The following is a 27,022-nucleotide window of genomic DNA, read 5'->3' on the forward strand; positions in this document are numbered from 1 at the left end:
ATCCAACAAAACTGCCGTGTTCTATAACAAAAGTGCAATATAGACATTGAAAGTATCCACAGATCACCCTCTATATAAACCCCAAAAAAGACAACCCCCAGGAATATAATAGCCAAATTCAAGAGCTCCCAAGTAAAAGAAAAAATATTACAAGAAGCCAGAAAGAGAGAATTCAGATATCAAGGAGCACCAATTAGAATCACACAGGATCATTATAGTAATTTGAATTCATAGGGAGAGGTTGGGGCACTAAATCGTCTAAGATGATACGGGGGAAGGGGGGAAGAGGGGAGTGAATAGTAGATGGTACCAAGAGAAACTTGAATGAATAAGAAAAATAGGATATTCTATACCGCACAAAGAGAGCATGGGAAGGGGAGGGGATGAATACTATTATAAGAAGGAGAGGAAGAGAGCATTAAGAAGTAATATCTAAACCTTACTCTCAGCAGAATTAACCCTGAGAGGGAAGAGTAGCTATATCCATTAGGATATAGAATTCTATCTAACCCTACTGAGAAAGTCAGAAGGGATAAACCAAGGGGAGTGGGGAGGTCAGAAAAGGGAGGGGAGGAGAGGGAGGATGGAATTCATTAGGTCTTAAAAAATAAAAAGAGGGTAATAAGAAGGGAGGGGGTGGAAAGGGAAGTAAATCAAGGGAGGGGACAAGGGTTACTGGTTTAAAACAAACCACTGGTTTAAAAGGTAATAGCGTAAGAAGGGACAGAACTGGGAGAGGATACCAAGATATTGGGGAATACAGAACTGATAATTATAACTCTGAATGTGAATGGGATGAACTCGCCTATAAAACGGAAGCAAATAGCAGAGTGGATGAGCAACCAAAATCCTACCATATGTTGTCTACAAGAAATACATATGAGGCAGGTGGATATACACAGGTTTAAAGTAAAGGGCTTGAGCAAAATCTTTTGGGCTTCAAATGAGAAAAAGAAGGCAGGGGTGGCGATCATGATTTCTGACAAAGCCAAAGTTAAAATAGATATGATTTTAAAAAGATAGGGAAGGTAATTACATCATGATAAAAGGCAGTATAGACAATGAGGAAATAAATGGCATAGCATCCAAATTCCTAAAGGAGAAACTGGCAGAGCTCAAGAAGGAAATAGATAGTAAAACCATATTAATGGGAGATCTAAATATTCCTCTTTCAGATCTAGATAAATCAAACCAAAAAATAAATAAATAAGAGATGAGAGGTGAATGAAATCCTAGAAAAATTAGATTTAATAGATATGTGGAGAAAAATAAATAGGGACAAAAAGGAATACACCTTTTTAGATGCACATGTTACATTCAAAAAGATTGACCATGTAATAGGGCACAGAAACATTGCAAACAAATGCAAAAGAGAAGAAATAATAAATGTAACCTTTTCAGATCATAATGCAATAAAAATAATAATTAGTAAGGCCACCTGGACAGGCAAATCAAAAACTAATTGGAAATTAAATAATATGATTCTCCACAGCCATTTAGTTAAAGATGAAATCATAGAAACAATAATTTATTTCATTGAAGAGAATGACAATAATGAGACATCCTACCAAACTCGGTGGGATGCAGGTAAGGCATTACTCAGGGGGAAATTTATATCATTGAGTGCATATATTAAGAAATTAGAGAGGGCAAAGATCAATGAACTGGGCGTGCAAATTAAAAAAACTAGAAAGGGAACAAATTTAAAATCCCCAGCTAAAGACCAAATTAGAGATTATAAAAATGAAAGGAGAAATCAATAAAACTGAAAGTAAAAGAACTATTGAATTAATAAAGAAGACTAGAAGCTGGTACTTTGAAAAACAAACAAAATTGACAAAATGCTGGTCAATCTAATTTAAAAAATGAAAGAAGAAAACCAAATCATCAGTATCAAAGATGAAAAGGGAGACTTCACCTCTAATGAAGAGGAAATCAAGGCAATCATTAAAAACTATTTTGTGCAATTATTTGGCAATAAATATAGCAATCTAGGTGAGATGCATAAATATTTACAAAAGTATAAATTGCCTAGATTAACAGTAGAAGAAAATGAATACTTAAATAATCTCATATCAGAAAAAGAAATTGAACAAGCCATCAACGAACTCCCTAAGAAAAAATCCCCAGGACCAGATGGATTCACAAGTGAATTCTATCAAACCTTTAAAAAACAATTAATTCCAATACTATACAAACTAGTTGACATAATAAGCAAAAAAGGAGTTCTACCAAACTCCTTTTATGATACAAATATGGTACTTATCAAAAACAGAGAAAATAAACTACAAAACAATCTCCTTAATGAACATAGATATAAAAGTCTTAAACAGAATACTAGCAAAAAGACTCCAGCAAGTGATCATGAGGGTTATTCATTATGATCAGTTGGGAATTATACCGGGAATGCAAGGATGGTTCAACATGGGAAAACCATCCACATAATTGACCATATCAACAAGCAAACCAACAAAACGACATGATTATCTCAATAGATGCTGTAAAAGCCTTTGACAAAATACAACATCCATTCCTATTGAAAACACTAAGAAAGTATAGGAATAGAAGGACCTTTCCTAAAAATAATAAGCAGTATATATCTAAACCATCAACAAGCATCATAAGCAATGGAGATCAATTAGAAGCCTTCTCAATAAGATCAGGTGTGAAACAAAGATGCCCACTATCACCTCTATTATTTAACATTGTACTAGAAACACTAGCAGTAGCAATTAGAAAAGAAAAAGAAATTGAGGATATTAAAATAGGCAATGAGGAGACTAAGCTATCACTCTTGGCAGATGATATGATCTACTTAAATCAACTAAAAAGCTAGTAGAAATAATCAACAATTTTAGCAAAGTTGCAGGATTCAAAATAAATGCACATAAATCATCAGCATTTCTGTATATTTCCAACACATCACAGCAGCAAGAGGTAGAAAGAGAAACAACATTTAAAATCACCCTAGAAAATATAAAATACTTGGGAATCTATCTACCAAAACAAACACAGGAATTATACAAACACAGCTACAAAACACTTTCCAAATGATTAAAACTAGATCTAAACAATTAGAAAAACATTGATTGCTCATGGGTAAAAATGACCATTCTACCAAAATTAATTCACTTATTTAGTACAATACCTATTAAACTACCAAAAAACCTTTTTACTGAATTAGAAAAAATTATAACAAAGTTCATAGGGAAGAACAAACGATCAAGAACTTTGTCAAATTTATGGAAATGACAATCATACCTGAAATATGTTAAAGATATGAACAGACAGCTTTGGGGTGAAGAAATCAAAGCTATATATAGGCATATGAAGAAAAAGAGGGATGTCCAAACTCAAAACAATTCTGAGGCATCATCTCACACCCATCAGGCTGGCTAAAATGACAAATTTTGAAAGGAATATAGAAAAGTGGGGACACATACACTGTTGGTGGAACTGTGAACTTATCTAACCATTTTGGAAAGCAATATGGAATTACACCCATATTGCTAGAAAACTGTATATACCTCCCATTGCCAAATCTCTTTCCCAGGGTGGCAAGGGAAAAGAACCCATATGTTCCAGAATATTTATAGCAGTTCTCCTTGTGATTACAAAAACCTGGATATTGAGAGGATGCCCATCAAATGGGGAATTGTTAAATAAAAGTAGTGTATGATTGTGATAGAATAGTACTGCTCTGTGAGAGAAATGATGAGCAGATTAATTTTTTAAAACTTGGAAAGAACTATATGAAATAATGAAAAAGTGAAAAGAGTAGAACCAATAGAACATTATATTCTATTATAATCTATACAGCTACAGATTTAATATTTGAAGAATAACTTGTGAATGTTCACCTCCGAAGAATGAACTGAGAATCGAAATTATGATAAAGTCTACACTTATATAACTATTTGCAGGATGATGCAGGATGATAGGGACAGGAGAAAGAGGCTGAAAAAATTGCTAATTGACTTGGGGAGGTGGAAAGGAGTATCAAAACAAACTAAACTTAGATCCAGACCATCAAATTACAGTATCCTAAATTATTAAACTTAGATTTTTAAGGAAACAGTGAAACATTTAATCAGATATACACATGTAAATCATACTTGGGTATACACATGTATCTCTGTGCATGCACATATGTGTATGAATAAATCTTTGTGTTAAATTTATTCTTTTACTGTTGGGACATGCACTCAAAATAGTTCAGAGAATATGATCCTACTCAAAGATCAAATTAAAAGTAAAGCTTTGAAATGTTGATTCCCAAAGACATTAGAGACCTTTTCTCTGGGGAGGGCTTCTTTACATCAGACCTCTTCAGCCTGAGCCTTTTTAGGAATGTGGGCTGGTTCCAAGTCATGATCATATATCTTGAGCTAGAAGAAACTTTAGAGGCTGCATGGTCCAATTGCTTCATTTTACTAATGAGAAAACTGAGTCCAAGGGAGGTAGATTGACTTTGTCAAAGATCGCAGACGGATTCAGTAGCAGAACTGGTATTTAAACTCACATCCTTTGATTCTAAGATCAGCATTTCAAGTTCATCACTTTTTGTTGTACCACTAATTCTGTGTGTTTAAATTATAACCATGGAAACTGTGTTTCTGCCTACCAAAAATTTACATTTAACCATAGATAGAAGAATGGATTTCTTAGATATCTATTGGAAATTACAGTGGTTTTTAAGCAATTACAGAAATCATAGATAATTAGAGATAATAATAGCAGCTATCATTCAATGCTATACAGTTTTTACTTTACAAATATTATCTCATCCTTTCCACATTGGATGCCACTATTATCCCTGTCTTACAGATAAGGAGCCAAAGACAGTCAGAGATTTACCCAAGGGGACCTCACAGGTCCTGATATAATCCCCTTATGTTACAGATAAAGACACTTAAAGTCCATGGTTAAATGGTTTTTTCAAGATTACTTAAGTCATAATTATCAAAGATGAAGCCAGGTCCTCCAACTTCCAAAACCAGCATATAGAACCTCACAGGAGGCTCAAAAAAATACTTTCTGGAATTAATTTAAAATTGTTTTTGTAGACAAGGTGTAAGGAATGCTATTTAAATAATTTGCTTAATTTAGCCTTTATTTTGTCATGTAAAATTTTTTTTCCCCTCTAGACATATAATTTTTTCATGAGGTGTTTCCTCACAGGGTGTTCCCTATCTTTGGAGGAAAATCACCTACTCTTCTCTACTACAAACTCTTGTAAGATTGGTTGGAGGCACTGAGCTGTTTAGTCACTTGCCTAGAGTCAAACAGTCACCACCTGTCAGACCCACAATTTGAACCGAGGTATTCCTGACTAAGGCTCTCTGCACTATAGCATCATTGAAATTTGTACATTTAAGTCAATTCAGCATCAGGTCTGTACTCTGTACAAGACTTTGTGAAGGTGGAAAGTTTACAAAGATGAAAAACAACATTTCATGCCTGGTAATCTAATAGGCCAGAACACATATATAAGTATGATATGGTATACGGTACAATGGGATGGGCAAAGGACAGCTCTAAAAAGCATATATTCTAGAAAAGTGGAGGAGCTGAGACATCTAGGGAGCTGTCTCTCAAGTAGCAGGGATTAAGGATCCATAGAGGAAGTCATCTGAACTTGTGCTTTGAATAACATCTTGATTCCTTCTCAGGTAGTCATAGCCATGAAAAATTGAACTTTCCCAAGTCTGTTACCATTTTGGGGAAAAAAATATTACATTTTAGTGAAAGATAGAACTCTGTAATGAGAAGAATAGACTTGGTGTCAGGAAAACCCAAGTTCTAATCTTACCTTATACTTAAATTAACTATATGACTATGAGAAGCCATTTAGCTTCCATGAACCCCCTGCAGTTAACAGTAATAGTACCTACATTATAGAGTTGCTGAAATGCCATGCTTTGCAAGCCTTCAAGCACTATATAAATGCTGGCTGTTGTTCATTATTAGAGTACATGTGCTCCCATAGTGTTGACACAATGTCAGGAAACTCGAAAAAAGGTGCCTAGAGAAAAACTCCTAGCCATATTTGTGGGTGACTTCCCTCCCGTTCTTCCCAAAAGATTTCAAAAAGTACATGCATATGAGTTGTAGCAGATTGCAAAGTGTGGATAGATTGCCCCAGGTCTCATTGGAGAAGAAAGAAGTAGCTACATAAAGAGATCACATCCATTTTAGTATTATCAAATTTATCCTTATTTTTAAAAAAGAAGTAGAACATAGAGGTGACTATTTTCAAATTCCAACACAAGTTGAGAATTATCTTCTTCCATGGATATAAAAAGTCAAAACTCTTTCCTCAATGTAGAAAAAAATGTTTTATTATAAGAATCAAATCAGCAGAGAAAGAGTTTAGGACAGGAATGATAGCAATGAAAAACATTTGAATTCTACACATATCCAAACATGCAGTTCTTACAGAGTTTTTCAAGTGGGAAGGCTACCCTTAACTTGCCCTAGAAAAGCCTGTTAAGCTGCTGAGTGCCCCAGTTTGGAGGTAGTTACATAGTCAAAAAGGAAATATGTCCTGGAAACTTATTGGAGTGGGGCAACCACTGCACTAAAACCTCAAGGGAAATTTATTGAACCATGATCCAAAACATAATCTTTACCTTCATTTTCCTATGCAACACATTCAGCTGCATGTGACTTTCTTTTCCTGAAGCCAGAATTAAACATTTTATTATTGGACCTGCTTAGAATGAAAATTTGGGGGGTGGTGGGGACAATATTCTTTGGATCATTTCATCAATAAGCATTTACTAAGCCAGCCACTATGCTAGATACTGGAAACACAAAGACAAAATACTGAAGCAGTACCTTCCCTCAAGGTGCTTAAAATCTATTGGGAGAGAAAATAAGTATACAAAAAAATAAGCCTTCCTCTAGGTGTGGCATTTGATTTGAAAGTAGTTAAGAGTTTTATGTATTAAAGGGGGTGGTGGAGAAGAATAACACATCACCCCTTTTCTGTCGATAAGAATATTTTAGTTATTAATTATAATGTTGCCAAGCATGACTGATATAAAGAAGCCTTGTAATGTCCTCCTGTCCCCATTTGTAGGTTGATAATACTCATCATCATGCCTGCTGTATCATAAGTAATGTGGCAAGTTTCATCTAGACTGGTAATGATCTTTATTGCCCTGGACATTGATATCATTTTGTGTCCCCTGGTTTACATTCTCAAATCACATTCATTTTCTAAGTTGTTAGGAATCAAAATCAAATCAATCAGGAAAACTAAAAAGCAGTGCTAGAAAAACTAGTGAACATGTAATTTTTTTCCATAGCTAGTCATTCAAGTCCTTTATTTTGTTACCTAGAAAATGGAAAATTACAACTACTCCTTTTAATAGATATCATTTAGCTTTGTGTTATGGTGGCAATGTAGGTTTTTGTTTCTAATCTTCAGAGCTACATGTAGATACATGTAGAATTTTATACATAATGTCAGACGAGATTGATCTGTTAGTATTTGTTGCTGAATTTGCTTTTCTCTTTCAATTTTAATCTTTGTTACAAAGGCAATCTCACTTGTTGAGGTGGTTGCATCTATTAAAAAAGAAATGTGTTGTAAACAAGACATCAGCTTTTTAATAAACTTAATGATTCTGAAAATATATTGATGATAAATGTTTTATAAATAGCTCAAAAATGAAGTTTCCCAAATCAGATTTTCATCACATTCTAAATGAGTAAATTCCAAAGTCCCTCAAAGCTTTCTTTCCAATCTTATCACTTTCAACTTCCCTACTCATGTAGCGAATTTGATTGTAGGCAAACTTGGATACTTAATGTTCCCTGGATCCTATTCACTATTTTCTCCACATCAGCTCCTATGATTTCCTTTACCTAGAATGTTCTCCCTCCACACACATTCCTGTTGAAATTTTGCATATCTTGCACAGCATAATCATGTATGCCTATAATCCTTGCCACTATGGGATTCAGAATATGGAATCATAGCATCTGAACTGCAATAGGCCTGAAGCTGATTGGATTTCCATACTGTCTGCATTAATATAGCAATCCCCCTAGAGCTGAGAGCCATGGGGCTCCCTAAGGAAGGGCAAAATTGACCAAATTGGAAAAAAACAGAACAGGTTGAAGTTGACAACACAGAAAGAGAAAGATGGTCAAGCCAAGCTTAGTTTCTACTTCTGTGAAACCTTTCCATTAGAATCTTCATAGTACTTTGTGCCTCCCATATGATACTTAAGCTATACTACCTTATTAATATTTGAGTATATTTCTTATTACCTCCTAATAGATCTTTAATACTACTAAGAACAGGAATTGTCTCAGTCAAGGTTTTTTTTTTCTTATTTCACAAACCTCAGAACAATACCTTTTCCTAGAAGATGCTCAACAAATGTTTAGTGAACAATCAAAATACATTTGCTGAATCTACTTATTTCTGTGTCTTGCAACCTGTTTTTTGGTTTCCCATACATATATATGGCATCCCACTTTGACTTAAAATCCATCCTTCTTGGAAAGGATTCCTTCGTTTATCCCAGGCTGTGTGCTTGTAGCAGCTTGCCAATAGCTGTGAAAGAGCAACCATTTGTCAGGATGTGATAAATTGCAGTTGTATAAAGGAATCCTTCCTTATAGAAAGCTGACCTTGCCCCAGGATGATCAGTGTTAGGATTTCACCTTTCTAAATAGTTGGTGTCTGTGCCTCATGCTCTTAAAATATTCCAAGAGTGGGTAGTGGGATGGGTAGGAGACAAGATTGTTTTCATCTAAGGAGTTTGTTTAAAATCTCTTTGACATAAGGCCAAAGCTGTGTTATCTAGATTTGTGTTGGAGAAGCTCTTTGATCTCTCTCTCTCTCTCTCTCTCTCTCTCTCTCTCTCTCTCTCTCTCTCTCTCTCTCTCTCATTGCTAAAATGTTAGGAAAATGCTATGCTTAACCAAGGGCTGGGGGTAGCTAATCCATCAGTCTTGCTGCTATTCAGGGTTGTTTACCTTGTTTGTTATTGTCTTTTCTAGACTTGCATTGAGCTATGCAAGCCTCTAGATATGTTAACATCTCTAATAAACAATGTTGTCAAATTGGAGAGCAAGGTAGCACATACAGAGTAATTGAATCTAAAATGTTAAAACTCATGTGGGAAAAGAATCTAACATAAGCTACACTGGGAATGATTGGTTTTTATCCATACATTTTAATCAGTCAGTATGAAGTCAGTTTTTTAACAAATAAATGTTTGTTTCCTCCAGGAGGTTTAGGGGCAATGGTCAGGGTTGTGTGCATGCAAGGGAAGTGTAAATAGGAGAAAAGAGAGATTTTCTCACCTTTCTACCCCTGCCATCCCTTCTATATATACATATGTAAAGAGTATGTCATGTAGGTAGTATTTTTTTCAGATAAAGATAATACTTTTGGGAAAGCGAGGAACAGTTATTAACTTGGACCAACTTTGTCTAAATTTCTAGTCCTTTAGCTTTTTGTTTTCCTTGCAAGAAAATACTTTGGGATTTTTTTTTTATGCACTTAAATGAGACCAGTCTAAACATAGTCCTACAGACTAAGGAATATGTTGGATTGAGAACTCTGATAATCATGATTTTTTTCATTTCTACATTCTTGGTATTTCAAAAAAGTGCTAGGATTCATTTCTGCAGACAGAAGTTGGGAAGTCTTAGAGAACATTTGGTATAAGTTACTTTACAAATATTTAGTTGTATCTTGGCCAAATATAGAAAAATGTAAGGAGAGGAATTTCTGAAATTAATGCTAAAACACTTGAAAAATTCCTTTCTCACAGTGACTAAAACACTACTGATAAATATTTTTATATTTCCTTCTACTAGAGAATCTTACAGCATTTTCCCCCATTTAAAAATTTTTATTTTTATTGCTATCTCTTTTTACATCACCTTCATTTCTGAATATATCCTTCTTCTCTATTAAATTGGTTATCTCTTATAACAAAAAAGAGAAAGAGACAAAAGCCAACCAACATATCAACCTTATCTGACAGCATATTCAGTTTTTCATAGTCTCTTACATCTACTTTAAAAGGAGGTACATTTTCTCAAGTCTTCCCCAGGACTAAAAATGGCCATTATGATTACAAAGTCTTCAGTTTTACTGTTGTTCTTTCCATTTTCAAGATTGTAAGCACATTATGATTTGGATGGGGAGGGGTTGAGTCCAACTTACTTCACTCTGATACATCCCTGTGTTTTCTGGAAATAAAATTCATACTCCTTTCTTTTGTGACAAAGAAAATCATTTAAACAAAAATACCTTTATTTAGTGACCTCATCTGCCAATGTGTATAGTATTCGGCCCAAATAGACACCACCTCCCCCCTACCCCCCTTTCCATTTCTGTCTAGAGAAAGAAGGTTTGCTACTTTATCTGTATTCTGGAGCCATTATTGATCTGTTAGTTATTCAGGCTTCTGCTAGCTTTTAATGATCTTTTAATTTACATTGTAAATATTGTTCTTTATTTTCTGCTCTTTTCATCAGTTCTGTTTCCCCCATAGCACACTTTTATCTTGATTATTCCCATAGCTTTGGAGTACACATGATGTGTGAAGGGGAGAGAGAGAGAGAGAGAGAGAGAGAGAGAGAGAGAGAGAGAGAGAAAGAATATATTCCTGATTCTGTAGCACTTTGTTTTCCCACTATAGTTTTCTGAGATTTTTAATGCAAGTATTATTCCCATTTTATAGAGGAGAAGCCTGAGAATTAGGACAATTAGAACTTATACATGGTCACATAGCTGTGATTTACTCTCTGATACATAGGACAGCTGGGTGGTACAATAGATAGAGCACAGCAGGAGCCAGGCACAACTGAAATAACTGAGCAGCAATTACCTCTGAGACTCCAGTTCATTACAATTCTGCTATACCATATTATGTAAAACAAACTTGTCTTTTCCTGCAAAGAAAAGCCTTCATTATAACAAATTGATAGTCATTGTATCAGAAGCCTTCTTGATGACCCAGCCACATCACAGAGACTCGGATTCATCTAGTCCCTCTCTTTATATTTGGAAGTTGGCCTTACTGTTCTAGGCTTTCTATAATAAATAAAGAATAAATATTTAGATAATTAGAATGTCAATCAGGCTGGGACTTCAGAGTAATGAAATGAGCCTCTTTCTCTTGTCTTATGTCTATATCAAGTCATGTCAACAATCATGAATAACAATGTGCCAGGTTTCAACCTCATTTCTTTTTTGTTTTTGATGTGAGTAAGGAAAGGTGCATAACATAAGGGTGCTGAGTCCATTTTGATTTTTGATGCAGGCTATTTAGGTATGTGGAGGAGTGGATCAAACCGTGGCTTGCCAACTCCAGAGGTGGCTCCAGGAAATGATTAAGGGCTGTGCTGTGGCTATGACAATCAGTCAATTAATGATGAAAATCAGCTATATGCCCTCTTTGGTAGAAGTACTTCAGATGCTGGCATGTGGTCTTTACCTCTGACTCCATGAACTAAATGCCTGCATTTTTCTAGCTCTAAAATTTTGCTGGGCTCACAATTTCAAAATCAGAGCATTTTAAAAAGAGATCAGATAGTCAGAAATAGGGGTTAATATTATAACTTGCTACATACTGCAGATCAGTAAAAGTATTATGATAATATTCTGTTAGTTGCTATTTATGTGTTCTTTGTACACACAGAAAACAAAGCCACTATTGAGTTTTATGAATGCAAAGAAGGAATGAAGGCTGATCATCTAAAAAATGCCCTTTTTCCTCCCTTTGGGATAACTCCAGTAACCAAGTGGAATTTTCTGATACACTTGCCAAATAAAATGAGCTAGTGCCAAAAGCTAACATTAGGCATTTTAGCTTAATGTAGAAGGTTTAGGATACTGGGGATAGAGGGAGACTTTTTTTTTTTTTACTTGAACACATGGCAGGTGTAGTTTTTAGAACACTTAAGCAATCTCCTTTTCCCATGTTCTGTCTTCTGCATGCTTATAGAAAAACTATGTGCCACTATATCAATTATCCAAAGATGGTGTACAATGTCTGAATTGTCTGCCTGGTTGTTTATAGTCAAACCACTCTGTATATAGTCCAGTTATGAAATAAATGCAGGATTCTCACTTGCCACTAGAGAGCATTCAGTCTGCAAACATTCACCATTTCCCATCCTCCAGGTTGGGTCTTAGGACTTCCTGGGGTTGCATTGACCAGGTTATGATTTTGAGCTTTGCCGTTATTCGATTGTTTTAGTGATATCTAACCCTTCATGACCCTGACCCCATTTGAGATTTTCTTGTCAAAAGATACTGGAGCAGTTTTCTTTTTCCTTTTCCAGCTCATTTTACAGATGGGCAAAGTGAGACAAATGAGGTTAAATGACTCGCCTAATGTGATGCAGCTAGTAAGTGTCAGAAACCAGATTTGAATTTAGGAAGATGAGTCTTCTTAACTACAGGCCTGGTATTCTATCCACTGCACCACATTGCTGACCAATGATTTTGAGCTAGGATAATGATATGAAATAAAGGCCCAAAATTATCAGTATTTTAAAAAATTCATCCCTTTTTATTTACCCACCATTTAGAATCTCTTTTCTCAGACTAAGGCAATCAACATATAGTGGCCATAAGATTTATTAACATCACAGAAATGTAAATACATTTTGGTGCTCTTAAACTGGCATATTCCATCTCCAACTCTAAAATCTGCCCTTCCCACTTTTCTTTGGGGGATGCTATGGCAGCAGTCCCAGCATATTTGCCCTCACTGATCTGTGTGGAGGGGGGAGGAGGGGAGAAACAAAGAATGGATTGTGTTTCTGAGACTCTATCTTATTTTTGGAATTAAGCAAGAAAAAATAGAAAGTGCATGGAGTAAATCCTTCTCACCTCAGCAACTGAAAAAATGTTAGTTTTAACGCAAGCAGCTTTAAAGGAATTTAAAGATTACTAAATGGTATATACCAATGAGTAACTGATAGTGACATAGGCTTAATAAGGAATGGGATCCAGGTTATCTCCTGCACTGACCCCTCTGTTTCTCATCTACTCTGCCTCCTCCCGACAAGTGCATCTCTTACTCTTTTTTGCCATCCAGGCCACAGTTAATGGCAAAAGATAGTTCTGTATTTTCAGCTGTTGTTCTCTCATAAAACTGTTGTGACCTCTTGATCCTGTCTTTTCAAGTGAAATGCTTTTGTTCAGAGATCTAGTTCTCATCAGATTGTCTCTAATGTCCTACCTTTCTATCCAGAGAACTAATAAAGCCCTCTTATTTTTCCTCTGTGACTAATTCACAACAAGATGTTCTGGAGTTAGTTGAACTTGGATTTCCCCTTTATGACCATTACTTACTTACACACACTATCCATTCTGCAAACATCTTCACTATTTCTAGCAATTGCTCATAATTCAGCTGTTTCTTGTTTCCTACTTGCATCAATCCTGCCCAAATATACCACAAAGTTAGAGACTTTTCCCATCTTTTGTGCTGAATAATAATGAGAAACTCTGCCTTGCTTTCACAAACATTCTAAATACAAATTCTGGTAAGATGGATGAAGATAAATCTTAGCTGGGAAGGTGGTAGCAGCTGAGTAGGGATGAAGCCAGACTAGAAAAGGCTTTATGCAGAAAGTAGTATTTGAGCCGAGTCTTGTAGGAAGCCAGAGAGTCTATGAAGCATATTTGAGGAGAAAGAACATTCTTCCCATGGAGGATAGCCAGTGCAAAGGTACAAAGATGGGAGATGAAGCATCATATGTTGAGATACAGCAAACAGATGAGTATGGCTGGATGACAGGGTTCATGGAAAGGATTAATGTGTAAAAAGACTAGAAAAGTAGGAGGTGGCCAGGTTGTAAGTAGCTCTAAATGCCAAATAAAGGAATTTATATATTTGCTCCTAGAAATAGTAGGGAGTCACTTGGAGTGTACTGAATAGGGAGGGTACAGGGGCATACCTACCCTTTAGAAAAATCACTTGGTTGTTTGGAGGATGGGCTGGAGTGGGGAAAAATTCAAGGCAGACAGAATAATTATAATGTTGTTGAGATAATCCAGATGAAAAGATGGTGAAGACCTGAACTAGGGAGGCCACATAGAGAGAAGAGAAGGAAAGCATATACAAGAGATTCCGTGAAGGTAAAAACAAGATTTGGTGAGAAGCCAAGAATGATTCCAAGACTGCAGAGTGAGTTCTGTTACTGGGGGTATAGTGGTGCCCTCAGCAGTAATAGAGACATTTCCAAGAAGCATGTTTGGTAATAAAGATAACTAATTCTGTTTTGGACATGCTGCATTTGAGATTCATAGGGGACATCTCGTCAAAATAGCTAATAAACATTTGATTACTGAAATTAGAGCTTAGTAGAAACTAGGACTGAACATGAGATCTGAGATTCATCAGCTTAGAGACAATTGAATCCTTTGAGACTGACAAGATCACCAGTTATGATAGTTGTAAAGAGAAATTAGATTGCTCATGGTCACCCAGCCAGGAAACATAAGATCACCTTGATCCAGATCTCTGACTCCAAGGCCAGAGCTCCTTCCACTGTCCTATCTCTTTACCTTTTTATTATCTTTCTGATTCTCTCTCTTTTCACTTTCTCTTCCAACAAATAATCCCCCTCCCCTTGCCTTTTTTTCCCTGTGGATGACTGTATATGTTAACCTTCACAGTACATTTCCTAGGTCTGAATACCCTTGTGGGGAACTAAGCTGGGTATTTGTTGTCCCTTGAACTTGACTGACTCCAGAAATTTGACTTAAGGTATCAAATGCCTTAATATACAGAAAATGTCACTTAAAACAGTTTATGCTTTAAAGTCTCTGCTATGGAAAGGAGAGAAATAGCCTAGCAGAGTGGATAGAATGCTGGACTTGTGGTCAGGAGGAACTGAATTCAGGTTATATCATTGACACTTTCTAACTCATAACCACTTAGAGACGGTTACTTAGCCTCCCTTAGCCTCACTTCTACAACTATAAAATAAAGGAGTTGGACTAGACTGCTTTTACAGGGCCATCAGTTTTTAAATCTGTCATTTTGTTAGTGTATGAAAAATAACTTAGTACTTTGACATATGATCATCTATAAAAATCTTAAGTTATTTTAAAAGTTAAAAAAAAAATGAACCAATAAAAGGTGGCATTAATGAAACTAGTTTTTTTTTTTTTCTTCCCAAGGTACATTTTCTCCTTAAGGCACTTTGCCAGCTATTTCCTTAAGGAGGGGGTTTATAATAAAGGACATTTTTCATCAGCTGCCTTCATTTTCACTATCCCCATAAAAGCCCAGTCCCTCCTGGTCTGGCATTTAATGTAACATCATACATCATGCATTGCCTTGTGATGTTCTCTTTTGGGTTTTTGACTTTATATTTTTGGTTTGCATACACAGGTTGTCTCCTGGCTCTGACATCTATGTGACAGTTTCATCCATTGCTTTAGCGAGATCACAGCAATGTCGTAACTCCCCCAGCAACCTGTCTTCATCTAGTGAGACTGGCTCTGGTGGGGGCACTTACAGACAAAAATCCATGCCTGAAGGGTAGGTATGCTGTTTGCACCATTCCATCATCAGTCACCAAGCAGTTAAGTGCCTACTACGTGCTAGACACTGTGCTTGATATAAGACAATGATTCCCAAAGTGGGCACTACTGTCCCCTGTTGGGTGCTGCAGTGATCCAGGGGGGCAGTGATGGCCACAGGTGCATTTATCTTTCCTATTAATTGCTGTTAAAATTTAAGAAAAATTAATTTCCAAGGTGCTAAGTAATATTTTCTCTGGAAAGGGGGCAGTAGGCCAAAAAAGTTTGGGAACCACTTGATGTAAGGGATACAAATACAAAGAATAGACCGATCCCTATCTAAGGAAGCTTATATTCTAATGGGGAAAACAACTAGTCGTGTATTTACCAAATAAATAAAAAGAAAATGAACAAACTATAATTAGGGAGGAATGGCATTAGCAAACATCAGGAATAAAAATATATAAGGTGATGCTTGAGTTGCATCTTGAGGGAAGAGATGTCTTTTGTAGAATAAAGACAAGGACAGAAAGCTTTCGAGGTATGGAAAATGACCAATCCAAAGGCACCCAGGTCAGAGATGGACAGCTGTGTATTAGGAACAGTTGCAGAAATCAGGAATGATAGTAATGTACAAGAAAGCCAGGCAATTTGCGACTAAGTTGTGCAAGTTTTAAAAAGTTAAACAGAGAGTTTATACTTTATCTATGAGATAACAGGAATTCATCTGAAAGGAAAGGGAGAGAGAAGAGAACAAGCAGTTATATGGCACATTATGCTAAGCACCTTATAGATACTACCTCATTTGAACCTCACAGCAACCTTACATGGTCGGTGCTATCATTTACCCCCTTTTTACAGTTGAGGAACCTGAGACAAACAGAAATCAAATCACTTGCCTAGAGTCGCACAGCTAGCTAGAAAGTGTCTAAAGCTGGATTTGAATGCAGGTCTTCCTGACTCTAAGCCCAAGATTTCATCAGTATGGGTTCCCCTTCCTCCATCACAAGACACAACCCTTCAAAATCTTAGTAGAAATCAGTGATACTCAAAAAAATTCATCACTTCATGAGCAACCTTCTGGTGAAGGGTACAAAAAATCTAATTCTAATCTCTAATTCTAAAAGTTTTTCCATCTGCTAAGACCCAGAATCATTTATACTCCCCTGGTATATTCTTCAACAGCCCAGTGTGACCATCAGATCATAATGGGGCAGTCAGAAAAAGACTTAAGTAGGGAATATGTGTATGTATGTTTCTGTGTGTATGTGTTTGTAGTCATACATTGTGTGTGTGTGTGTGTGTGTGTGTGTGTGCATACATGGATACAATTAGCCCTAAATGAAAAATGTGGTTAATATTCCAAAAAGGTAACTGATTCGCTATCGCCTCTTCTTGAGAAGTTTACGCTTCAATTGTCTGAATTGTCAGAGGAGCTGAACTTCTTCCACTTCATTAAATTGATTAATTTCATGTGCCAAATTTCTTTATAACATTAACTTCTAAAGCAGATTCAGTAGGAACTACTCTCATTGGTTGCAGTTTACCTAATTGAGGAAGAATGTAAAGGCTATTCACATCTCAGATGTTGAAAGTTTTCTGTAACCTTTTCTTGTCATCTCCCATCCTTCTTGAAATCACAGAGCCACCTGAAAGCTATTATTTGCCTTTGGGTAAGCCTCATAAAATCAAACACTTAAGTGTGTGACAATTTCCAAGAATGTGAAAAAATAAATAAATCGGGATCTCTGAAACTGGGAAAGTAATTAGCAGCAATAACATTATATGACATACACTAAAGGATCGTTTGCCCAAGGAAACAAGTAAAAAGTAATTATCAAAGAGCTTTTGCTATGATTTCCCTTTTGGAGATATGACTGAGAACTTAAACCATTTACAAGAACATGTGATATTTTCATAGAAACTGAAGCTCCTACTCCAAAAATTCCTTTCTTAAGTACATTTTTAGCATGTGAATGTGTTTCTTTGGTAATTTTATTGATGTTTCTTAAGAAGTCACAACTAAGCATAAGGGCTAAAGTTCTCACTATCTTGGTGCAATTTATTTTGTACTATTCTCTCTGAAACCTTTGTTAGGTCATACAAATCATTAGACCTTGAACTTTTTCCTTTCTCAGTATGCCTGAGATAAATTTTTTTATTAATATCACAATAAGAAAATTTTAGCTCTTTTTATGATCCCATTAAGAGATTTTATGAAATGTATATATAATTATATTTATATATTGTGTATACATAATATTATGTGTGTGTATCTAATAAGAGATTAATAAAATAATAGGGTAGGCATTGCTGATCATTTTCTATTTTAATTAAGGAGTGGGTACTAGAGCTCCATTTTCACTGGTCTAGGGAATGAAATTATGTCTGCCAATGCAGGTGGGTACCTTCTCTGCATCTCATTGTTTTAGAGAGTTGCCTAGATCTCTGCAATCTTAAATGACTTCCCCAGAGATTACATAGACAGTATATCAATGTTGCTTCAGGGCTGGCTATCCAGTTGCTAGCATCCTTTCCTATCTTTACTCTCTTCTATTTTAATTGTTAGATTCAAAATGGCCTATGTAGTCTTTAAAAAAAAAAGGCGGCTAATTGCAATTTAATTGTTAAGATGGTAATTAGCATAAACGAACATGAAAGCACAGTGCTTTCTGTGAACTGTGACAGAGTTCAGCAGAAATTAATCAACTGCATTTAGATGGCTTCCAGCTCTAAAATCTACAGAAGTACAATCCTGTTTCAATGAATATTCCAAATATTAAGGTTTAAATGAAAGGCAGCATGTGTAACAGAACCCTGAACTAGGTCCTTAAAAGGGCCGTGCAAGGCTCACTAGCAACCTATCCCCACTACTGTTAAAACAACTAAAAGTATATACAAATTAGGATCAATATCAGCATATAGAGTGATCTCCTGGATTTCTAGTGCATTAAGAATGAAAAGACTTAATTTCTTTTTATTTTCTCATTCTGCTAATCCACCTACCAGTCTTCAATTTTTAACAGAAATATTGAAAATATTCAGAATTCTATGATTTTTTTTAGCTCTTCAGAGAATTGTTGTTCATTTGTTTCAGTCACATCTGACTCTTGTGACTCCTTCTGGGGTTTTCTTGGCAAAGATAATGGAGCGATTTGCCATTTCCTTCTCCAGCTCTTTTTATAGATGAGAAACTGAGGCAGACAAGGTTAAGTGACTTTACCAAGGTCACATAACTAGTAAATGCCTGAGATTGGATTTAAATTCAAGAAGATGAGTATTCTTGACTCCAGGCCTGTTGCTCTATCCACTGCACCACTCTTTTCAAAGAATAATGGGATACTAATATAAAATCAAGTTTGAACATGTTTATTGAAATAAACTTAGAGAAAACCCTGCATCTTTGCTTAAGATACTATTGAAAATAGTTTATTAACTTTTTTTATCCCTTACCTTCTGTCTTAGAATTAATACTATGAATTGGTTCCAAGGCAGAAGAATTGTAAGGGCTAACCGTGGAGGTAAATGACTTGCCCGGGGTCACACAAGCTAATCTCTAGTCCTGACCCTCAATCCACTGAGCAACTTAGCTACCCTCAGTTTATTAAGTTTTTAACAATTTTTGATAACTAAATCAATTTTCATTGGTGGCTTGATTCAAAACATAAATTTTGACTGCTGTCTAATCTCAGTTTAGTTGATAGTTTCAGAGCTGATTGTATCTAGCTTGAGGAGGTAGTGGCAAAACAGTACATGTATGAATCCTTCGTTGGCATAAATACCTCCTTAAACTTGCAGAAGACCAAATTTTTGTCTCAAATGTAAGTTGCCGCATCAGAGGTAAAATGATCTGTTATAGCTAGTGTTGTATAATGGGGAAAAATATATTTGCTTTGGAGTTAGAAGTCCTAAGTTCAGAACCTACCTCTGCCACTTACCTATTTGACTGAAGCAAGACATTCAACTTATTTGAATCTATTTCATCATTTGTTTAATTTTTTTAAACAGTTAAACTAGAATAGAAGTTATTTCAGTGTCCTGGATACCTTTGGCAATCTGGTAAAGCCTATGGTTCCCATCATAGAATAATATCAAGACAATAGCCCATTCTGAAGGAGCTCACATTGTATTGGGGGATTCAAACTACAAACTTTGTGCACACAAATTACAGACAGGATAAATTAGATACAGTCTTGGGGGGAGGGGAACTACTGCTAAGGAGGGGAGAGTAAAGGTTCCTTAAAGAATAAGGGATTTTAGAAGAGAATCAAAAAAAGTTAGGGAAGCCGAGAGATGGAGATACAAAGGGGGAAATTTTTCTGAAAATGTCCAGACTCAGGGAAATGGAATGTCCTGTGCAAATCAAAGAGGCCAGGTTAACTAAATCAAACAGAGTGAAGTAGGTGGTAAGGAGTGGAGTAAAGTGTAAGAAGACTGAAACAGTAATGGTTTAATGGATATAATTAAGTATTTATAAATATAAATTAAACCAATTATATCAGAATATAGTTATACAAAATCCACCTTTAAAAAATTACTGGGGATAGCTAGGTGGCTCAGAATATGGGAGGTCCTGAGTTCAAATCTGGCCTCCAACAATTCCTAGCTCTGTGACTGGGTAAGTCTCTTAATGTCAACTTGCCCTTCTGCCTTACAACCAATAGTTCGTAATGATTCTAAAACAAAAATAAAAAGGGTTTGTTTAAAAATCATGGATCTAGCATTAATTACTGCTAGGCTAGAAAATCCCCAAATTCTTTTCTGGTCCTGAATCTATAGTAATAGGTACCATATTGGAAACATACTATCCTCTGTTTAAAAAAAAAAAAAAAAGTAAGCAGGAAGAGGCTCTAACAACAAGAATTTTACGATGTATACTGTTGAAGATACTTCTTGTATTAAAGAACAATTAAATGGATTCATTAATGAAGGAGGGGTTTGCTTTTGTTATCCAGATATCTCATTTGTTTTAAAGGAGAGGGTCTCCTTTTTAAAAGTCCTTAGTTAAACATAAGTAAATGTGTACACATCCACAAATATATTTAGAATCTGTTTCGTAGGAAGAATTAAAGGTTACTTCAAACTTTGTTCTTAATCTAATTGAAGCATAATACTTTATTTAAACTATATATTATCTTTCACATGGCAAAAAATATCCTTAATACCTTAAGTCATTAATTTACCATTTATTATTACCTAATAGGTATAGTTGCCCTAATATATAAGAGCCATAGGTAAAGGTAGGGAAAGTCCAGTTGGAAATAGCCTTATTCTTATTTATGGCATGCCATTGAAACCATTAGGAAAATGGTTCTTTTGTAATGTTTTAGATTTAACTTAAGTTGGCTTTACATACTTCTCCCTGGTTTTAAATGGCATACCTGCCTTTTTTAGAACAAATCAAAATGCCAACATGCATTGAAAGAGAAGGCCTTTAGTAGTGGAAATACTAGGTTACCTCTGACTTGAGCTAAGCATCTGTTAGAAGACATAATAATGAGCAAGAGGATAATGCTAACCAGTATTTATAAAGCACTTTAAGCTTTGCATAGCATTACATGTACGTTATCTCATTTGATCCACAATGCCTGTTCATTTGATCTTCCTGACTTCAAGTTTAACATTCTCTCCACTGTGCCCCCTAGGTGCCTATTTTTAGAATTTTTAGTCCTCTAGGATGTTATTTTGAAAAGGAGGTCGACTAGTTCCTGAAAAGCCAGTTATTAACTTATCTTCCAGCTAGAGTTAGAGGTCATAGTCATAAATGGTTCCTATCTCCTGGCCATGATACCAGCATGCCCCCCTCATGCCCCTAGATTACATACATAACTGTAGATATGTCTTAGCTATATAATTCTGTTTTGGTCACATTATGACCACTTCCTCCTTGATATTAATGAAATCTTTGTTTTTGTTCTGGGAAATTAACATAGGTTTGGAATGAGCCGCAGATCCCCAGCCTCCATTGACCGGCAAAACACTCAGACGGATATTGGTGGCAGTGGGAAAGCTACACCCAGCTGGCAGAGAAGTGAGGAGAGCATTGCTGACCAGATGGGTAGGTCATTAATTTCTATAGAAAGAATATTATTTGGACCACAAGGAGACTTTGGCGTCCAAAAGATGACTTCAGAAAGTGAAATAAATGCTGGATTTGCTCTTAAATCTTTGTAAAGAAGTCTTAATTTATTAATAAAGGTGAGTTAGAATCAGATTCTGGTAGTGTCCCAGGGCCTCTTTCAGGAAAGCAATGAATAAAACACTTCAAGATGATCTTTCATGATTAGGACAGACTAGTAAGTCTTAAGTATATATCTTTAGTACCACAAATAGTAACCAGAACCACCAGCATGAATGTAAGCCACCTTTCCTTTTTATTTTGCTTTAATTTTCACTTAGTTTTCTTAACATTTCCATGTGTGCCTTTCCAAATGGTACCGTATATGTTGTTTATGCATTAGAACCATAGGTTTTCTTTTTAATTTTTAAGATATCCAAAATCTAGAAAACGGTTTAAATCATTAAATAAACCTGTAACTTAATTAGACATTCTTTCTACCATTATGTACATTTTCTTTACTCTCTGCAATTACTCTATCAACCAAGGAAAGGTGTTAGTACCATAAAACAGCTTGATACAAAATCTTTGCATTATTAAGTTTATTATTAAATTTTCAGCATATAGTTCCTTCCCTTCTCTACATTGTAGTTATTTCACAGTGACTTAAGTTAGTACTGGTAAGATTGTGATACAATTTTATTTTATTATTATTATTTTTTTTTATCCCAGCATTGTTTCTGTGAAGTTGTTTCAACAGAACTGGCATGGATTTGGGCTACTAGATTTCCCTTTCCCATCTCCATCAGCAGAATCACCATCAATATTGCAATGTGATACAAAGAAATTTTAGGACCAAAGAAAGCTTAACTTTATAAGCCAAAGACTCAGTTTTCTTATCCGTCAAAAAGCGGCTCTTGTTACTATTCTACATTTGATTATTGTCCTCACATAATTGTATTAACAGATATTAGAGGATGACATCATGGTGGGAGTGGGGGAATATTTCACCAAGACAGCAGTTTATGAAGTGAAATGCAATTCTCAGGTTCTGAAGATATGCTTTATTCCAGTAACTGCAGAAACTCAGTGTGCCATGCCTTGTTATTGAAGCCATCTGTTGTTCTCCTCTCTCTCCCTTACCCCAATTCTAACCCTTTTTAATATGAAAAAAATCTTAGATTATACAGATCTGCAGTTCTCATTTTGACAGACTGAGTTTAATCACATATGTTTTGATACTGTTGTGATGGCAACCACACATTTAAAGTTGATCCCTTGTTCAGCATTATTTTTGCAGCTTCTGGGGGGTATATTCATTCAGGCTTTGAGCAGAGTTCCCCTTCAAACCAGATTCTTTTGTGCCACAGAAGCATAGTTCCTACATATACAAAGTCAAGGGAAAGTGGGATGGGGGGATGTGAGATAGAACATGTGTCTTGAAGCTAAGAAGGATCATGATGAGTTTCTTCATGAACTTAATTTATTCTTTCACTGAATCTTAGATTTGGTCTTTTCTTCCTGAATGTCCCTTTTAATTCAAAGTCATAGCTTTATTTAACATTTCAGGTCTTAAAGTTAATCCTAACGAAGCATTTAATAATCTGTTTCTTTCTTTCATAAACTGCATTCCCCTACATTTTTTAGAATTCTATCCTTGTGTTTATAAGAAGTATTTGTCATTGCAGTCTGAGAGTATATATACAAGTGACATCCTCTCTTCTTTTCAATAGTTAAGATTTTCTTTGGGCTTGCAAATTAATAGAAAGTAGTTGAGATCTCTAAGAGCTATTTTGTCATGGCATACAAGCAGTCACTTGTTATACCCAAAGGTAACCTAGGGAGTTGAATGGTAGAAGTAATAACAGGGAAGGTTCAGAAGTAATAGCTCCATAATAAAGTGTATGTTTCTCTCATCTGTACTTAGGCATAACTATAGTCAGTTATGAGCCCAATTTTGCAAGGACAACATTCCCTAACAACCTATGTTTAACTAATATCTAGGAAGTTTTCCCATCTGTCTCACTTTTCTCTGTATGTGAATTTTTATGCTACTAAGAAAGAAATCAGGACCATAAACTCCTCTTGCCAGCCTTAATAGCAGAAAGAGGGCGATCACTCTTGCTAGGCTGGAACAGTCCACAGGGTAGCGTCATTTTGGGTCGTGGTTTTAAGGCCAACTGTCTTTTAGAAATGGTTAAGAAGAGTAGAGAGAGTAGACTGCAAAATGCCTTAATCCTTCAGGGAAAGTTCTGTTTTATTTGTAACATTTTAGGCAATATTCTTTTAAAGAGGATACTGATAAACAATTCATCTTTCACCTTTGGAACCCCACTTTAATGCCAACTTGGAGTTCAAAAGGAAGCAAATGTTTGAAGTAAACTAGTTGCTATGTGTCTTTTCTGTTGTGCCTAGCTTACAGTTATAGAGGACCTCAGGATTTCAATTCTTTTGTCCTCGAGCAGCATGAATATACAGGTAAAATATTTCCAAAGTACCATGGTAAGTAATATGTAACTGCATCCATGCCTGTCCAGGTAATGTAGTTTGAGCTAGGTTAGCCAAATTTCACAATTGATTTCATAAGTCCAACCCATATGTTCTAAATTTTCCCCAAACTAAAAGTGGTTAATAAACTTTGCCCTGTTGCTCATGGCCTTTTTTTTTTTCTTTCTTTTTTTTTTCTTTTTTGGTTTGGTGGTACTTGGCTATGCTACTGTGTCCAATGTGACACACTGTCACCAGCTGCAAGCTTTATCCATCAACCACTCCGTTTTTGACATGCTGTCTATCATGTCAACTCTCAGTAAGCTTTATTGCTGAAGTTCCAAGTTTGCTGATCAGTGAACTGAGAGATGCAATGCCAAGCCATCTTCCATTTGTTACCCATGTTCTTGCCTTTTATCTTGCACTTGTACCCTAATGTCCTGTGTTATATTCCAGAGCCAACATGCCACCTCCCAGCTGTATCAAAGGTATTGCCATCCTTCAGAGAGAGCCCTAGTGGGAGATTAATGCGACAGGATCCAGTTGTTCATTTGTCACCAAACAAACAAGGGCATGTAAGTTAACTTTAGAAACATCTGAAGTCCTTGAAATGTTTTGCTTCTGGGCCAGAGATATCTTTATGTAACTCAAAAGACTCAGTACCTTTTAGAGAAGAGATTACAGAATCAGCTCAAAACAAGATTTCTTTGTTGGAATGCAAAAGAGGCATCAAAACAAACCTCTGTTACCATTTCCATATTCTAAGGCCTCTGAGAAGTCTTAACAGTTAATGTATTCATGTAAACATATCCCAGCCAGTCAGATAGGTGGTTTAGGCTCTGGCATTTAGAGATAAGCAAAAGATCTGTGAGAATTTTGATTTCTCTACAGTTAAGTACTCACTATGAATTCATATATTGAAAGCTGTTCATTCCTCAAGTTTTAGTTTACAAGATTTGCAAAGCCTACTATTTAAAAAAAAATTCCAGTTATATTTCCACTCCTGTGGGTCCCAGAACAAGATAATTTTTTATATTTTAATGGGAACTCAGCCCACATTGTTAGTCATTACCATTTGCGAAATACCCAGAAAGTACAAAGTATTTTGAATAGTTCCTGAAGTAAGATAGTCACTTCTCTATTTTCTGAATGTGAACTCTATCCAAGAAGTCTTTTCAAGGCCAATTTGTGAACTTTGTACAGTGGAAAGAACCCTGAATTTGGAGTCTGTATTCAAATGCCAGCTTCATCTGTATGATTCTAGGCAAATCACTTAGTTCTATCTTTAAAAAATGACAGATTTGGATCAGATTACTTCTTTAACTGCCCCCCACCCAAGTTCTATACTAACTTTTCTATTTGTGAGTTCCCTGTTTTCCTCCAGGATGTTAGGGAATATGAAAAAGATGCATCAAATTAAGAAAATTATACTTATAATTAAAATGCAATATTTCAAAGATCTTTGCCAGTTCCTGCACAACTTATTAAGTAGACTAAATATTTTTATGAGCAAAAAGCCTATCACTTGTGGCTGATATGGGGGTAGGTTTATTTCTGTTTATCTAGGTTTGTTCTGGAGTGATAGATATATAGCTTTTCAATGGGATAAGCAGCACATAGCATACTTTAAATGCATATTTTAAAAATTATTATTATTTGTTCTTCATATTCATCCATGCCACTCTTATTCCCCAGGCCTATGGTTAATTTCAACTCAATAATCTCTTATAAAGCTCCTACTATTCTTTGTTACCATGTATAATTGAGGATTAACAGTAATAAATTTGGTCAATTCTTTGAAAGATTTTTTTTAGATCCCCTATGTTGAATTTTGAGGAGTCACATAGGATGGGTAGGCATGGATAAGTAAGGATCTCCATTCCTGAAGAGAACTTCAGAAACAATGAGAGTACAGCTCCATTCAGTATTTGAGAAATAAACAAAAATGGACTATAAAGAAATGCTGCTCCACTCATAGTGCTAAAGTAACAATTGAGGCAAAAGTAGGCAGTACATACTCATATAGTCTCAACTACTATGGAAGAGGTCCTCTGTCTAAAATATTCTTCCTCATCTCTTGGTGTTGAATTTTCACCAAAGGCTTTTCATCTTTTTACAGTCTCAACTATGTTGAAATGATAAGCAACTACCAGTTATTTACACCTTAATCTGAATTAATTTCTCTTCCTTTCATAAAAACACATCTCCCTGAAGGAAAACTATGTATTAACCAATGAAACCAAACTTTCTGATGATTTAAATCAGTACCAGTTCTCCCCAGAAAATAGGCCTATCCTTTAATGAAAATATTTAAACAAAATTAAAATGTCTTCCCCCATGACATCAGGCAAGTGAAGAGTATATTGTGTCTTCTTAAACAAATATTATGTATGTGCATTTCCTTCTCTCAGCCCACTTTTCATCTCCAACAAAAACCTATCATAGTTGAAAAAATATTTTAATTGCATGTGTGTTTTGAATCTCATTTCTTCTTTCTCCATTTTGCTACCTAATGAATTAACTAATTTTCTATGGACTCCAAAAAATGCCCGTTTTAAATAACATAACCATTTTTTAAAATTTTTTTCCGATTTTTTTTTTTTAAGCCCTTAACTTCTGTGTATTTTGGCTCTTAGGTGGAAGAGTGGTAAAGGTGGGCAATGGGGGTCAAGTGACTTGCCCAGGGTCACACAGCTGGGAAGTGTCTGAGGCCAGATTTGAACCTAGGACCTCCTGTTTCTAGGCCTGACTCTCAATCCACTGAGCTACCCAGCTGCCCCAACAGAACCATTTCTAAGACATGCTTCTATGTAAATATCACCTCTGAGTAAAAATCATCTAGAAAGGTGTCACTTCTAGGACAGTGCTTTCTAAATATGGGGAAGGAAAGTAAAATTTATTTGAGAGTCAGTCTTAACATTTGTTCTGTTCTTTAGGTTACTGTGAGTAATCAG

The 27,022-nt window shown here is 35.7% G+C and overlaps 1 protein-coding gene across 4 annotated transcripts in view; it reads left to right on the forward strand.

Moving 5' to 3' along the window:
- Positions 1–27,022, forward strand: part of SIPA1L1 (signal induced proliferation associated 1 like 1) — a 165,887-nt gene that overhangs the window by 103,462 nt on the left and 35,403 nt on the right. For 2 of the 4 annotated variants that reach the window (XM_044664918.1, XM_044664919.1), the window contains exons 10-13: positions 15,393–15,542; positions 21,457–21,581; positions 23,997–24,059; positions 24,525–24,643. In XM_044664918.1, the coding sequence (XP_044520853.1) occupies positions 15,393–15,542; positions 21,457–21,581; positions 23,997–24,059; positions 24,525–24,643 (457 nt within the window). The remainder of the gene's footprint in view (positions 1–15,392; positions 15,543–21,456; positions 21,582–23,996; positions 24,060–24,524; positions 24,644–27,022) is intronic. The other 2 variants (XM_044664920.1, XM_044664921.1) reach the window with 1 other exon arrangement.

The sequence above is a fragment of the Gracilinanus agilis genome, chromosome 2 (genome assembly GCF_016433145.1).
Source record: "Gracilinanus agilis isolate LMUSP501 chromosome 2, AgileGrace, whole genome shotgun sequence".
In the NCBI taxonomy this organism is placed as follows: domain Eukaryota; kingdom Metazoa; phylum Chordata; class Mammalia; order Didelphimorphia; family Didelphidae; genus Gracilinanus; species Gracilinanus agilis.